At 41.5% G+C, this 13,681-nt stretch overlaps 1 protein-coding gene across 3 annotated transcripts in view; it reads right to left on the reverse strand.

Annotated features, from left to right (window-relative positions):
• Nucleotides 1-13,681, reverse strand: part of ddah1 (dimethylarginine dimethylaminohydrolase 1) — an 85,257-nt gene that overhangs the window by 4,289 nt on the left and 67,287 nt on the right. For all 3 annotated transcript variants that reach the window (XM_026148137.2, XM_080291714.1, XM_026148136.2), the window contains 2 exons: nucleotides 9,892-10,011; nucleotides 4,396-4,539 (listed from right to left, as the gene is read on the reverse strand). In XM_026148137.2, coding sequence (XP_026003922.2) covers nucleotides 4,396-4,539; nucleotides 9,892-10,011 — 264 coding nt within the window. The remainder of the gene's footprint in view (nucleotides 1-4,395; nucleotides 4,540-9,891; nucleotides 10,012-13,681) is intronic.

Raw genomic sequence — 13,681 nt, forward strand, 5'->3', positions numbered from 1 at the left:
TGAGAAAACCTGCTTGCCATTTGCTGTTTTTTTAAGGATCCGCAGGGCTTGAAGTGTGGGGAGTGGCCAGTCTGGCCCAAACTGTGCAATTTGTGCCTTTTAGGGCATTTTAATTGAATAAATGAAATAACATGGTCTGAAGCAGCATGCTCGGCCTGTCCAAGAGGTGCTTCAGGTTCAGGTTTGCTTGTTTTTTTTTTCCTTAGTCTCTTGGGCCCTAATTACACTTATTTCCAATAGAGACCAGTCTGTAACCATCTGCCAACCACATGAGAAAAATTTCTATCTCCCAATTTGTTGGCTGTGAGTTGCTAAAGTATGCTGGTAGTCACTAGATGAAACATACAGTTCTGTGCTAAATACATCCTTCCTGTTGCTTTGGTCGTTAGCAGATTGCCGAGGTTGCTCATGGTTTGCAGGGAAGAGGCAGAGTGGTTTGTAAAGCAACTGCTGTCAAAAAGTGCAGCAAAAGCTGGAAACAGACAGTTCCCCTTCAAAGTAAACATGGTGGCTGCAATGGTGACTCAAAACGTTCACATTGTTGTTCATTTTTGGCTTGTATTGCACTTTTTCAAGCTTTATTACTGTTTGGGTAGCAGTTAGCAAGCATAAAGTCGGCATCTTCCAAGCAAGCTACAACAGCTAGAATCTGCTTGTGACCAAAGTAATCATGAGGAGGTTTTTGGTGCTCTTTGTGAACAATTATCTATCAACTGTCAGCAACCTCCAGCACCCATTCAACAAGTGGTTAGGGAATACAGATTTTTTCCGTGCTATCACTAGTTGCCAAATAGTGGACAACCCATCTCTAGGGCTTTACAATTACGGATTTACTTAGGACTATTTAGCAAGTATCTGCAGTTTATCGAGACAGGTTTTACTTGACAACATTAGCTGATAACTTGGCACTTTAGCCTTTTGATGAAACATTGCTACCCCCATCCCCCAAAACAACAAACAAACAAACAAACAAAGAAGAAACCCACAATATTGTCACAGATAAAATGCTGAAGTAAAGGCTCAGAACCCAGGGAGTGATGATGGTTAGCTCCATCTTTTATATACAGTCTATGGTCTACAGGCATGGCAGCAATGCTTTAAACTAAGCAACATGCTGACAAGTGTCGTCAGTGAATACAACAGACAACTTAGCCTATTGCTAAAGCTAATAATACAGTTTGATCAATGCACTAGAATTGTGGGGAATATGAATGGGTGCACTTATTGGAAACCTGACCCAAAGTTGTAAAGGTAGAAATAAAGACAAAGTCAAATAAAAATAAAATGAAATAAAAGCTTCATGGGGAAAGAGAGTGATAAGAAAAAATACATTTGAGGTCACTAAAGTTAGAATGATTTTCCCTCTGGAAAACAATCCTGGACTAACCAAGCAGAACTGCCTCTCAAAAACATCTTAAGTTTAGACCATATAATCAGACATAACTCAGGGAAAATTAAGCTTTCACAGTATTCTCCCAACATAACATCACTAAATCCTCTGCTCTTTATAGCACCTCTGAAACCAAAGTCTCTCTTTTTTTGATCATTTCCAGCTGAGTTCTCATTACTTCAGTTGAGATTTATATGCTGGGTCAGGGTGGCATGGTCTCAGCAAAGTAGTAGTTGCTATATTTCACCGGACCTTTTGTCTGCTTAGTTTCGATGTGTCCAAACAGAGCCCTCAACAGCAGCTGCCAGCACTAACCGTTAAAGGTGCCCCATCTCCACCCCCATCCGACCCTACCAATCCTCTCTCATGACCCCCTGCCTTTGTTGATGTGGAACTATTATGTAACTTCACGAGCCAACTAAAAATAGACCGGAGATCAGGCCAGACAGTGTTTAGAATCAGAAAGCAGCAGACATCTTGCAGTGTCTTGGTAATTGTGCTGACAAATCTCTACATCTCACTGAGGGAACAAGCAACAAGTTCCCCTGGGAACTGTACTAGACAGGACAGTCAGTTCAGATAAAACTGCCCTTGCTATATTACAGCTTGTATTATCTCTCGGAGACTGAAAGCATGAATGGAGATTTGAGAAGGTGTGTACTGATATTCATTTTAAAGAACAAGGGTTATGTGCAGAGCTGTAGTAATCACAGAGGGATAAAGTTGATGAGCCATACTATAAAGATATGAGAAAGAGCTGCTGAAGCTGAAGAGTTGTTAAGAAGAGAGGTGATGATCAGTGAGCAGCAGTATGGCTTCATGCTGAGAAAGAGCACTACAGACCCGATGTTTGCTTTGATAGTGTTGATGGAAAAGTACAGAGAAGGAGCTGCACTATGTCTTTGTGTATGTAGAGAAAGCAACCGATAGGGTGCCAAGAAAGGAACTGTGGTACTGCATGAGGAAGTCAGGAGTGACAAAGAAGTATGTGAGGCTGGAAAGGACATTTATAAGGAGAGTGAAACAGTGGTGAGGTGTGTAGTAGTAAGAGTGACGGATGGGTTTAAGGTGGGTGTGGGATTACTTCAGCTCTGCGCTCCTTCATGTTTACATTGGTAATGGACATGTTAGCAGATAAGTTCAGGCAGGAATCTCTGTGGACTGTGACGTTTAGAGACAGCATTGTGATTGTAGTGAGAGCAGAGAGCAGGTGGAAGAGATTCCGGAGAGGTTGAGGTATGCTCTGGAGAGAAGAGGGATGAAAGTCAGTAGAAGCAAGACAAGAGTGAAAGGAAAGGTTTAGAAGATGGTAGTGAGATCTGCTTTGATGGATAGCTTGGAGATTGTGGCGAACCCAAAAAACAGGAGGATGAGATGCTCAGATTTTACTTAGAAGTCAGAGAGGCAAGGATGAGATGGTTTGGACATGTACAGAGGAGGGATAGTGGATACAGTGGACAAAGGGTATTGAAGATAGAGCTGGCAGGCAGGAGGAAAAGAAGAAGACAACAAAGAAGATTCATGGATGCCGTGAAGGAGGATATGCAGAGGGCTGGTGTGGTAGTGAAGGATGCTAGACATTGTGTGAGATGGACGTAAATGATCTGCTGTAGGGAACAGCCAAAAGAAGAAGCAGTAGAAGTTATATCTTGTGCTATTAATATTTTTCCACTCTCTTCAGGCTACAATTTCTAAAAAGACAGTTTTTGGAGCCAAAACTGTGTTCCAGGTCAATTTCTGAAGAATTTGAACCTTTGAAAGGAAACTGGTTCATGGAACTAGCATACATATCTCAAATAGTGCTCCAAATGTTCTGTTAATATGTGCTTTCAAAAAGGGAAGTATGATATGCTCAAGATTTTATTATGTTCAAGTTGAATTCCCTCAGTTAATCTTGTTGACAAAAGTCTTCACTGTGGATTCTAGTCCAAAGACGCATAATTTGGTGAATTTTTCCTTCTAAAAATAGCTGGCGGAGGTTGAGGTTTCAACCACAGAGTACATTTTGAGGTTTGAGTACTGTCTCTGCAGATTGCAGGTTGCCAGGTTCAATCCAGTGAGAATTCTTTTGACTTGTTGTGATGTGGAATGACCCCAAAGCATCTAAATAACAGTTACGGCTCAGCCTGTCCAAACCCCAAAGAGACGGAGGTGAGACAATAACATGTCATTCACGTCAAGCGACTGTAGCAAGTACGTGTAACGGGTGAAAGGCACATCTTGAAAAATAAACAGCATGTAAGTAGGTCACTGCATGTTTCAGAGATATTTGAGAAAGCACGTAGCTGTGTGTATCCGTGTAGTGAAAATGTACACGGCGAGACAGCCGCTGAGCCCACACGGTTTCTCAAAGTTTGTCAAAGACGTTTTATTTGCAATATATTTGATGAATAGAAGTCTAATATTCAAAGGGCAATTAGTCCTGATCTTTCGGGAGAGAAATGTTGGTCTATGAAGTCTGCGACGCTCACCAGCTGGCTGCATATTATGCTGTTTGTGCTGATTGTTGCTGGGCAGCCACAGTGGATTTAACACTTTACATTTGAAACTGGCCAGAGTGAACCAAAACAGTAAAACTGGAAGTCATTGAACCTGTCAATGATATTAAACCAATTGTTACAGCAGCTGATTTGAACAACTTTGCTCAAGTTCTGAGAAAAACAAGACCTCAATGTCTCTGGCTCCTAGCCTGCGGTCTGATGCTCACAAAGGACACTTCTCAACAAACTGCAGGTTCTTTTGTTAAAAAGAAATTACAGCTCTGGCTGCGGTTAGCCTGCATTGGTCCACTAAAACAACCATGTAGCTTTTGTAGGGTTTCTTTCCCCAGTTGTTTTTCTCAGAGGCCTGGACAAGATGAACAACAACAAAGACAAGTGCTCCTTAAATCTAAATCGCTAAACCAATTTGGTTGTTCTGACGGTGGTCCTTCCTGCCAGGATTGTGGATGAATGTGCTTTATCGTCAGTGATACAAAGTTGCTGAATGTGGATGGGGAAAAGCACCTTTGCACTCTCTGGAAACTCCTCTGCTGTGCAGTGTAGAAGCACGTGTCCCTTGCTGGGCAGGTTCATGTAGATGCAGTTGGCGGCGAGGTCGTCGGGTACTGTCAGTTTGTCGTAGCGATGGTCACTCATCTGCTGCATTATCTACGCAATTGGGAGTAAGAAGACATGACAGGAAACAGACTTTGAGGCAAATGCATAAGTGAAAGTCCACATAATGTTCAGAAAGACAGACACAAGCCAGGCCATGAGAGATTTTGATTCAGAAGCGAGGCCTCAATACCAAAAGTCAGCGCCACATCCTTCTGCTGGCCAAACCGCCACAGGGGCCTGGGGGGGAAGGGGGCCGGGTGGGTTAATGGAGAACACAGGAGCAGATAGACATTCTTTCTCAGCAGATGTCATGTTATTTATGTAATCTGAAGGAGCTGAAGGTGGGACCGGCGGTGGGGGCTGAGAAGACGCTCGCGTTGCCAGGTGGAAGTCGGCGGGTGAGGATGTTATGACCAGAGGAGAGGCAGGTGCCTCTTAATGTTTATGAGCAGAACATCTGCAGATGGTTACCTTGGAGACGGGTAAGGGAGGGAAGGTTAGTGAAAAAAAAAATGTCAACATTCAGAAAAAATATTTTGAGAAGGGAGATTTTTCCCCTGAATTAAACATACATACATATACATACATACACACATATATATATATACACATACACATATCTATCTATCTATCTATCTATATCACTAGCTGGGCCCACGTCCTCATTTTAGTTTTGGCAGCGTTTTAGTAGGTAAAGGCGAAAGCTTGGACATGAATTGAGCTGCGGTTTGGGGAAGGCCTCGAAGAGGACTGGCGACGGCTCCTGGACCTGGCAGATCCCCATGTACTAAATAGAAGTGAAGAAGTTAAAGAACTGAAAAGGGGAGGGAGGGGCACGTAAACAAGGATGAACAGCTGGCAGAACTGGCGGAACCTATATAGATGAGAACCGGAAGGAGTGTGTTTGGAGGCGTGGTCCTGCTCCTGAAATTTCGATAATCTCCAATTACATACAGGCCACTGCACTGCATCCAAAAAGTGTGACGTCTGCTTGACGTACATAAAGGTTTAGAGGAGTGACTGTGAGAAAATGCGATGACACACTACTACAAATGTGGGAGAAAAACTGGTGCTTTGTGAGCACAGTGGGCTTTGTGGCTGTAGATGTTTTCATTTCACTTCCCACTGACAGGATCCATTGCACCAGGGAAGACAAAGGCATATATAGAAATTGGAAAAGGTCAATTACTGCAAGACCATTATATAGAAATATACATTACTCTGAACGTTTTATTATGTCCATTGCATTATAAGTCAAATATACTCACACTACTCACAGAAAAAGAAAATCAACCTTTTTCCAGTGTGAATAGTCACCTATTCCTATCCAAACAGCAAATGTGCTGTTCTAAGTGCTTTCCTGGGAAAGTATTCAGGACACAGGAAATGACACATGTTAGGGTTTCTGGCAGCACCATCATTGTTTGGTCAGGGTAAAGAGAGAAACAAGTGTGCAGTTAGTAAGAGCCAATAGAAAACTTAAGAGATTCATTGTTAAATGGACATGAAATCTCTAGAAGGTGCAGCATGTAAAGCAAACACATTAAGTAACCACTGTTTATATCAACAGAGTTGGTATAAAAAAAGATTTCACTGCGTAATATTATGACTGCTGCATTATAAAAGTACACTAAACTGCCAACAAAGCTACTGTTTTTGTACATCTATCAGCTATAACGAGTTTTTCTATTTACAAATGGTACAAATGGTAAAACATCAGCCACAAATGGCACTCCTGGGCGCAGGGCTGCGGGACGAAGCACAGCAGTGTGCGCACATATGTCGGCAGATGCGTAATCAGACATTCCCAGGTCACTCGTGGGAGTGTCATGTGACTGCAACTGCCCTAAATGAAAACACTCAAGTCCATAGGGTGAGGGCCAACATGGTCTGTGACACACGCGAGTATTAAGAGTGAGTAAAATGTCGACTCCACCTAAGATCCCAGTTGTTCCTGCTTTACTCTTCATTTTCTCATTAAATTCAAGGGGAAATATGCGCATAAGGGAAATGACATACAGCAAGATTTCCTCATGTTTCATGTAAAATTTTGATCCATGAAATTCAATTAAATCCTCACCTGACTAATGAAACAGCTGGTTTTCTGTTCACTGCCAGACGCTGCAGCCAATCAATATAGGGGGCAGACCTCTTTTGTGTTTTTCTAAACTTAAAGATTCTTTAATTGAATCAAATCTTAAGCCTAAAGAACTGAAACGTATGGGAAATTATCCTAGATACCTTTACACAATAGTGGCTTTTAACGTCGTCATTCTGGATCTTCACCAAGTGTTAAACTACAGTCAATCGACACAGACTTAATTCGAACAATGGCTGAGGTCCAGCTAATGCACAAGAGTGGTAACTGGGCAGCAAAATGTAGTCATTCAAAAGCTACTCGAACTAAATATTTACTGGATGGTAATAAAATCCCTCTGGGGCAATGACAAACCTGAGCAGTCTAGAAAAACACCAACAATTTCCAGGACCTTATGTGGGAATCAGCAGAATCTTTATCTTGGCACCTGGTGTGAACATTTCTAATGCTCACTTTAGCAATCCTTCCCAGAAACTGCTTAAAACTTATGCAATACTGCTTTTCACTGAGCGGTGGCATCACGCACAAGACAAATACTACTTGATGCAGCTTCCAGATCTGGACAGGAAATGAGACTGAAATTGCTTCCTGTTGATGGACCATAAATGTTTGGTATTACTGGTCTAGTATTTTATTGCTGCAGTGTAATGTTTTCAGTGGAAAAGTACACAGAAAAAGGAAACGCAGGGGGAGGATGCAGGAAATTTCAGATGACATTTATCTAATGTTTAAGGCTGCTGCTATCGGCGTCTACAGCTGATTCAGGGACACAGTGGTATCACAAGAGGAAACCTAGAACATGCTGTGAAGGTCTAGATCAGGGTGTCAAACTTGTTTTACATTATGGGCCACATACAGCCAGAAAAAGAAGTACAGTTCCACTGATATGTCTTGTTTTCGCTACATGATAAGAATAAGAATAAGAAATAATTGTTTAAATTTACAGAAAACGTTCTGTTAGTACACGGCGCAGACTGTCCTGTAATTATTACATTTTTGTTTTTCTTTGTTTTTTCTTACTGAGTAAAAATCTGGGTTTTTTGCTTTGGATTTTTTACTTATTTATTTTGATATGCACATGGGGGAGGAAAAGCTATAAAACCACTTTTTCCAAACCCTGGTGGGCCGATTCTGGATCTTGGGCCTTATGTTTGACACCCCTGGACTAGATAGTAATGCCAAGTTTTATATTTGCTCAAACTAAAATATTGCGACAGCTATCAGGTGGATTGCTGTTCAATGTTGTTCGGACAATCATGGTTCTGAGGTGATATAAAGTCAACTTAGCTCTAGATTTTTATCTATGACTGTTTTACATGGTAACAGTGGTATGGAGTAAGTATGTAGTATGGGAGAAACAGAACAAGAAACAAAGCTTCAATATATAAATAATCCAAATCTGGAACCTACATTCTCCAACACTGGATTTGGCCATCAAAAAAAAAAATCTCCAACAGAACCTTCACCATGCCGTCACCTCATTATCTATAAAATTCAAGCGTGCAAGCATCCTTGAGGTGAAGATCAGACTCTGACCAAGAGAGAGCAATGAGCTCATGAATCAAGCTAGGCTGGATGAAGGGGCCACTGATGATCTACAGCCTGCCGGGCAGTCTGCTGTAGGAAGGAGGGGGGTAGTGCGAGATTACAGGGAAAGGGTGCTGCAGCCTCTGACACAGGCTGTATTTTGGGATGATGACTTCATGAGAAAAGCTTGACAGTGACAGCAACAGATGGATGATGAAATCCATCCGGTCATTCTGCTAAACACAGATACGCGGTGCGCTCAGCCTTCCTGAGCATAGCCGAAATACAAACTACAGATCGTCGATGCTATTTTGTGATTGCAAATGAGTAATGCGTTACTCAACCCCGTAATAAAAATAAGGGCAGGTCCAAATTTTCTTGAACGCCAGCAAAGCGCAGCTCCCTAAAGACAGAATGAATTAGCTGGGCTCCAACTTTAATTTGCACAAAGTGTCTGCTGCATTCGACAAGGAGCCTCGTCGCCAGAAGAGCTGCATCTACATCCCAAACGAACAGTTTGGATTCATTAAATCTGCATTCATAAGATCTCATTCTCCCTCACACAAAGAACATTATCTAATTACAAATCCAGGGCTGTTAAAGGCCCTTTAAAACAGGAGCTAATTGCTGCGAGAGAGAGGGTGACGTAAGCCATAATTAGAAAGCGAGCAGTCTGTCATTAAGTTTCGCTAGCGGCCACTCTTCGCCCCAGTAGCTAATTACTGGAGTGATCAAACAGGCAGGAATCTTAATGAGCTGGCACTGGATTATAAATTAATTCTATTATGCAATGATGCATAGGTTCCTGGGAACACTTTAGCAATGCAAACATGCTTACAAAACCAACAGGGCCAACCTTGTGCTTCTCTCGAGTACTTCAGCCTTCTTAGGAAGAGCTGCCTGATGTTCTCTGAGATACACTAAACGACTTTTGCTTGATTTACAGTAACTCTGTTTAGTACTGAGCCAGCAGGGGGAGATATCATACTAGAAGGCAAATGAGGAATACTGCCAGAGGGAACCTGTCAAGCCCAAAGGTGTATGTGCTTGCCTGTAAGTCTTCATACTTATGTAATTATATATACACTGCCTGCCTTTGTGTTGTGTAAATACACATTTCGCTGAATTTCTCTTGTTTGTGCCACTGCAAAAGTTCACATGCTAATGTTTGGGAATTTTGGGGGATAATTCCATGGGAGGGATGGGCCGAGATTTATTGCACTCTCGGTGCAAACGAGCGATCCGTCTCTGTCGGGGTGTAAGCCGTCTCCTCTGTTCGGTCTTGGCGGTCCCCAGGTTTCTGTTGTTGGAGCTCGATCGATACAGGAGCCTTTTATGCAGTAATGAGCTCAAGCTGTTTAATGGAAGGACAATACAGTCGTAATTGAAGCTGGAGTGTGAGCGCCAGGGGCAATCCCCGCAGATTAGCTGAGAATATGAATTAATGGGGATGGATTTAGGTGACAGGTGGTTTCAATGTGCCTGGAGTGGGAAGCCGCCAACAAACTGTAAGTAAGGGAGTCTGCTCTGAATCAACACGTGCAATGTCCTGTCTTGTCGCGTTATTCTTTCAGGGTTGTTCATACTAACGGATCAAGCAGAATGTCAACCAAACGATGAAACAAAAAAAAAAAAAAGGAAAAAGGATCCACTACTTCAATGTGCGTCAAAGTAAAGAAAAGACTGCCAATACATCAATTCACAGGTTTCCATGACTACAGCTAGGGAGAGCATAGTTACGGTGTACATACATAAACACACATACACAAGCTCCATACTTTGAGGGCTTTCTGTGCTGGTTCACTGGAGCCGATTACAATAAGGCCTGGTCCTCCCATGCTGCAGAAGCTCTTCAGGTGCAGGCCTTCGAGCACAGGCACAGTGGAAACAGCATAGTCCTGTAAAACACAATATCATTACAAACGCTTAATAAGCTCAAATAACATGACTTTCATTTCATGATGATAGGACAGGGTCAGGTAATGCTAATCATTTGGGGCTTGTAGCTTTAAATATTTAACAGGCTTTCTCATCACCTGCTAACAGGTTTCCTCAAGTAGTTCTTTACTGATAAGACAGAGCTTTTTATCTGAATGTGGGTGAACGAATGGTTTTAAACAAATGATACAAAAGCACGTTACTACTCAGCAACGATGCTTCTCCATCCATTAAACTACAGTACAACAATGCTAAAACATCATTCATTATAATATAGGGCTATATGTACATGTGTGTGTAAAGTTTTACTGTAGATTGTAAAAGCTCAGCAGTGATCTGTGTGGTATCATGGGGCCTAAAGTGGCATTGAAATAAAGTATTGTACAGCTCAGTAGCGGAAAAAGCAAGATGGTCTGAGAGATGCTGTTGATCTCAGGGCTCATGGGGAGATTACGCAGCACCTTGTAGGAGCCAGTTCTTAAAGGCTTTTTCTGGCTGTGGGACGTCTGCAAACCAAATGTTGCCATTAAAAGTGTTACAAAAACACACGTTACATAAAGGGTACTTAGAAGAACTGGCAGCGATAACAGTTTTATTAACACCTGGATGCTGGTTGGTTTTCACAGAACCCCTGGAACGTTTCAAATGTTAAGTGTCTTACGTAAGAATCGCTTTAAAGATACTGCTAAACATCCTCATTTGTTAAGACTGTGTGGGAGGGTTTGATTGGATTTATAGCGACATCGTGACTGCCATCGCATTTTTCTTTACACGTTTTTAAAACCTGATTGGTGCACAGAAATGCAAAACTCGGCCCTGCCTGCCAGTGACCATAGCTGTTTAAACTAAGGCAGAGAACTTTAGCGTTCATGCAACCACTTCTAATGAGAAAAAGAATCATACAGGCTTCTAAAGCTCCGACCCCAAGGATAAAAAACAATAAAAATAGGATTAAAGAAATCCTATCTGACAGCTATATGGCTTGTTTTTGCAGATGAACAGAACTGTTTTGGAACCTATAGTTTTACATTTACCTTTAGCCTTTAACGGTTGATTTTGGACTAAGAACTCTCATTAAAACATCCGTTGAAAGCCGCCTTCTTTGCAAGGATTAAAGCCTTAAGGCCACGTTGGAGTTGCAGCATATTTAACGGAAATATTGTTTTACCCCTGACTTTGTTTTGTTTTACCCAGCAGAAGGAATCGAGCGATTAAACATTAGATGCAAGGACTCAGGCCTTTATGTGGGAGAGACTTCTTAAGCCGGAGACGGATCCTACTGTGATTCGTAAACCTTGAAGTGAGACCAAGATACAATTTAAAATCTGACAGGATAAAGAGACTCGAAGCTTATTTTCTAAGACCTTTTGTTCCTGAATACATTTGGATGACCTTATAAATTCAACTTCGCACCTAAGAAAAGAACTTTTCCAACAGACACCCATGTGTTTTCTTAATCACACAATGTGTTTTGAAGGGGTTTTTATAGCGTTCAGCTTCATAAAACTTACAAAGGAAGTGTACATTTTCCATCATTACACCCCATTTTTTCTTTCAACTATATGCTAACAGTTTTCAAGTAAATATTTGTATGGCACCAATAAAACGACACCATAATTCACCCAGTTATTGTGACTTCATCACACGAAAGACCTAAATTACCCCCTTTGCTGATGTCTTCCTAATTTCCAGTGAGAACAACTGAATTGTATAATCTTTTTATCATTCCTTATCCATAAACAGGAAGTTTCTGTGCAAAATTGGAAATGCAAGTCATGCATTCGTCCTTACCAAGATAAATCCTTAAGGGAAGAAAGGCTTGCTTTTCATCTTCACCAGCTGCCATGTTGTTAGCTGAAAACATGACTGACTGAAGAAAAAAGGTAAAGCAAGCTGAGCTGGTCAGCACTTCTTACCCATGGCAGAAAAGAGGCGGTTTAACCTCTATATTACTTCCAAAATAAACGGACCCCATCAATAACACCAATTACTCTGACCTCTGTGCGGACCATAAAGAGATAATCAACATCTGTATGCAGTTGTGGAGTAGGCTACTAAATAACCTGGCAACAAAGTGATCCTTAATTTGAAAATGAAAGGAAAAAACAACAGCGACAGGAGAAATCCATCTGATATAAAACGGAAAGAACAACAATTGACGCTTAAGTGATTTTTCCTACTGTCTTTTGCCAGAGACGCATCATTAAGTCCTGTCTTATCAGAGATAACAGAAAACACAGAGGAATCCATAATGAGGAATTCAAATCAGATACAGATGGGAAGATGGAAGCACTACAGTAAGGCCATTCAGGCTATGGTAATGCGTTCAACTCTTGAACAGTATAACCCACCTCTGAACTTGTGTGTTAGCCAGCTTTTTGGATTTGTCATGACTGTTCAGAGGGAATCCAAAAGTGTTACGAATAGGTCAAGCAGAACATCTTCACTTTAAAAGAACAGCCAGCAGGATAGACAGGTTCAACCTTTGTGACCAACCACTGTGATCCTGTTTGCAGCCTGCTTGTCCAAGTCTTCCCTGAAGCTAATCTCTTGGTTTAGCTTGAAATATTGCTTTTATGTTGTATTTTTTTCCCCATGGATGTAGTAGTGAAAAGCAAGCCATGGCTAACAAATCTGCATGGAAACTGAGTGAATCTCTAGAAGTCCTCTAAAGGCACCGAGTAGTTTAAAGCAGCATTTTTTGATCTAGGAGTATCTTGACAATGTTGTCTGGCCGTAACTATTTGGCCCTAACAAAGCTGCTTGGGACTCCACTTCTGTCTAAGAGGACAAATGTTTCCTCAGCTATATCTCAGAACACTTTATGCACAACCTGATGGAATAAATGAAAACTAAAGGTTTGGGGGGGGGGGAAATTTGACTACAACGTAGCCCACAATTAGCACAATCCAATGTTATTTATCTAAAAGCTCAGTAACACAATAATGAATTAAGTATCTAGAATGAAGCACAATTAATGATAATGGCACTATCGATTTACATCAGCATTTTCTAATTAGGATTTATTTATAACAAACAGAAACAACCTCATACCACGTAACACATTACACCCAACAAGTGGTGTTTTTTTCACGTCTTTCTCTGAGAAATTTAATTGGCATAAAGAAATTAATCTCTTATTAAACTTCATCCATCGATTCTCTTCCGCTTATCCAATTTTTAGAGTCACAGCGGGGCTGAAGCCGATCCCAGCTGTCACAGGGCGAGAGGTTGGTACACCCTGGGCAGATCCCTGATCTGTTGCAGTGCAAACACAGAGAGATAGAAAACCATTCGCACTCACATTAACACCTATTGGGCAATTTAGAATCACCAGTTAACCTAACTAGCTGCACGTCTTTGTGCTGCAGGAGGAAGCCGGGAAGTTTCTTTTTACCTGTGATAAAACTTTTGATGGAACTGTGAATGTCCTACAAAAAATGATTGCCCGAAAACTGTGATTACAGTTTTCCAGTAATGTAACACGTAACTGTCCTCAATTTGGACATAGCATCAGCTCTTTGTAAACATCTGGACGGCTAACACAAAGCTAGCGGAATAATGTTAAAGCTGAGTGTATGCAGACCCCAGATACGTCTATATTGTCAGTTGGTAATTATGTGGCAGTGT

This window comes from Astatotilapia calliptera, chromosome 17 (assembly GCF_964374335.1).
Source record: "Astatotilapia calliptera chromosome 17, fAstCal68.1, whole genome shotgun sequence".
Lineage (NCBI taxonomy): Eukaryota > Metazoa > Chordata > Actinopteri > Cichliformes > Cichlidae > Astatotilapia > Astatotilapia calliptera.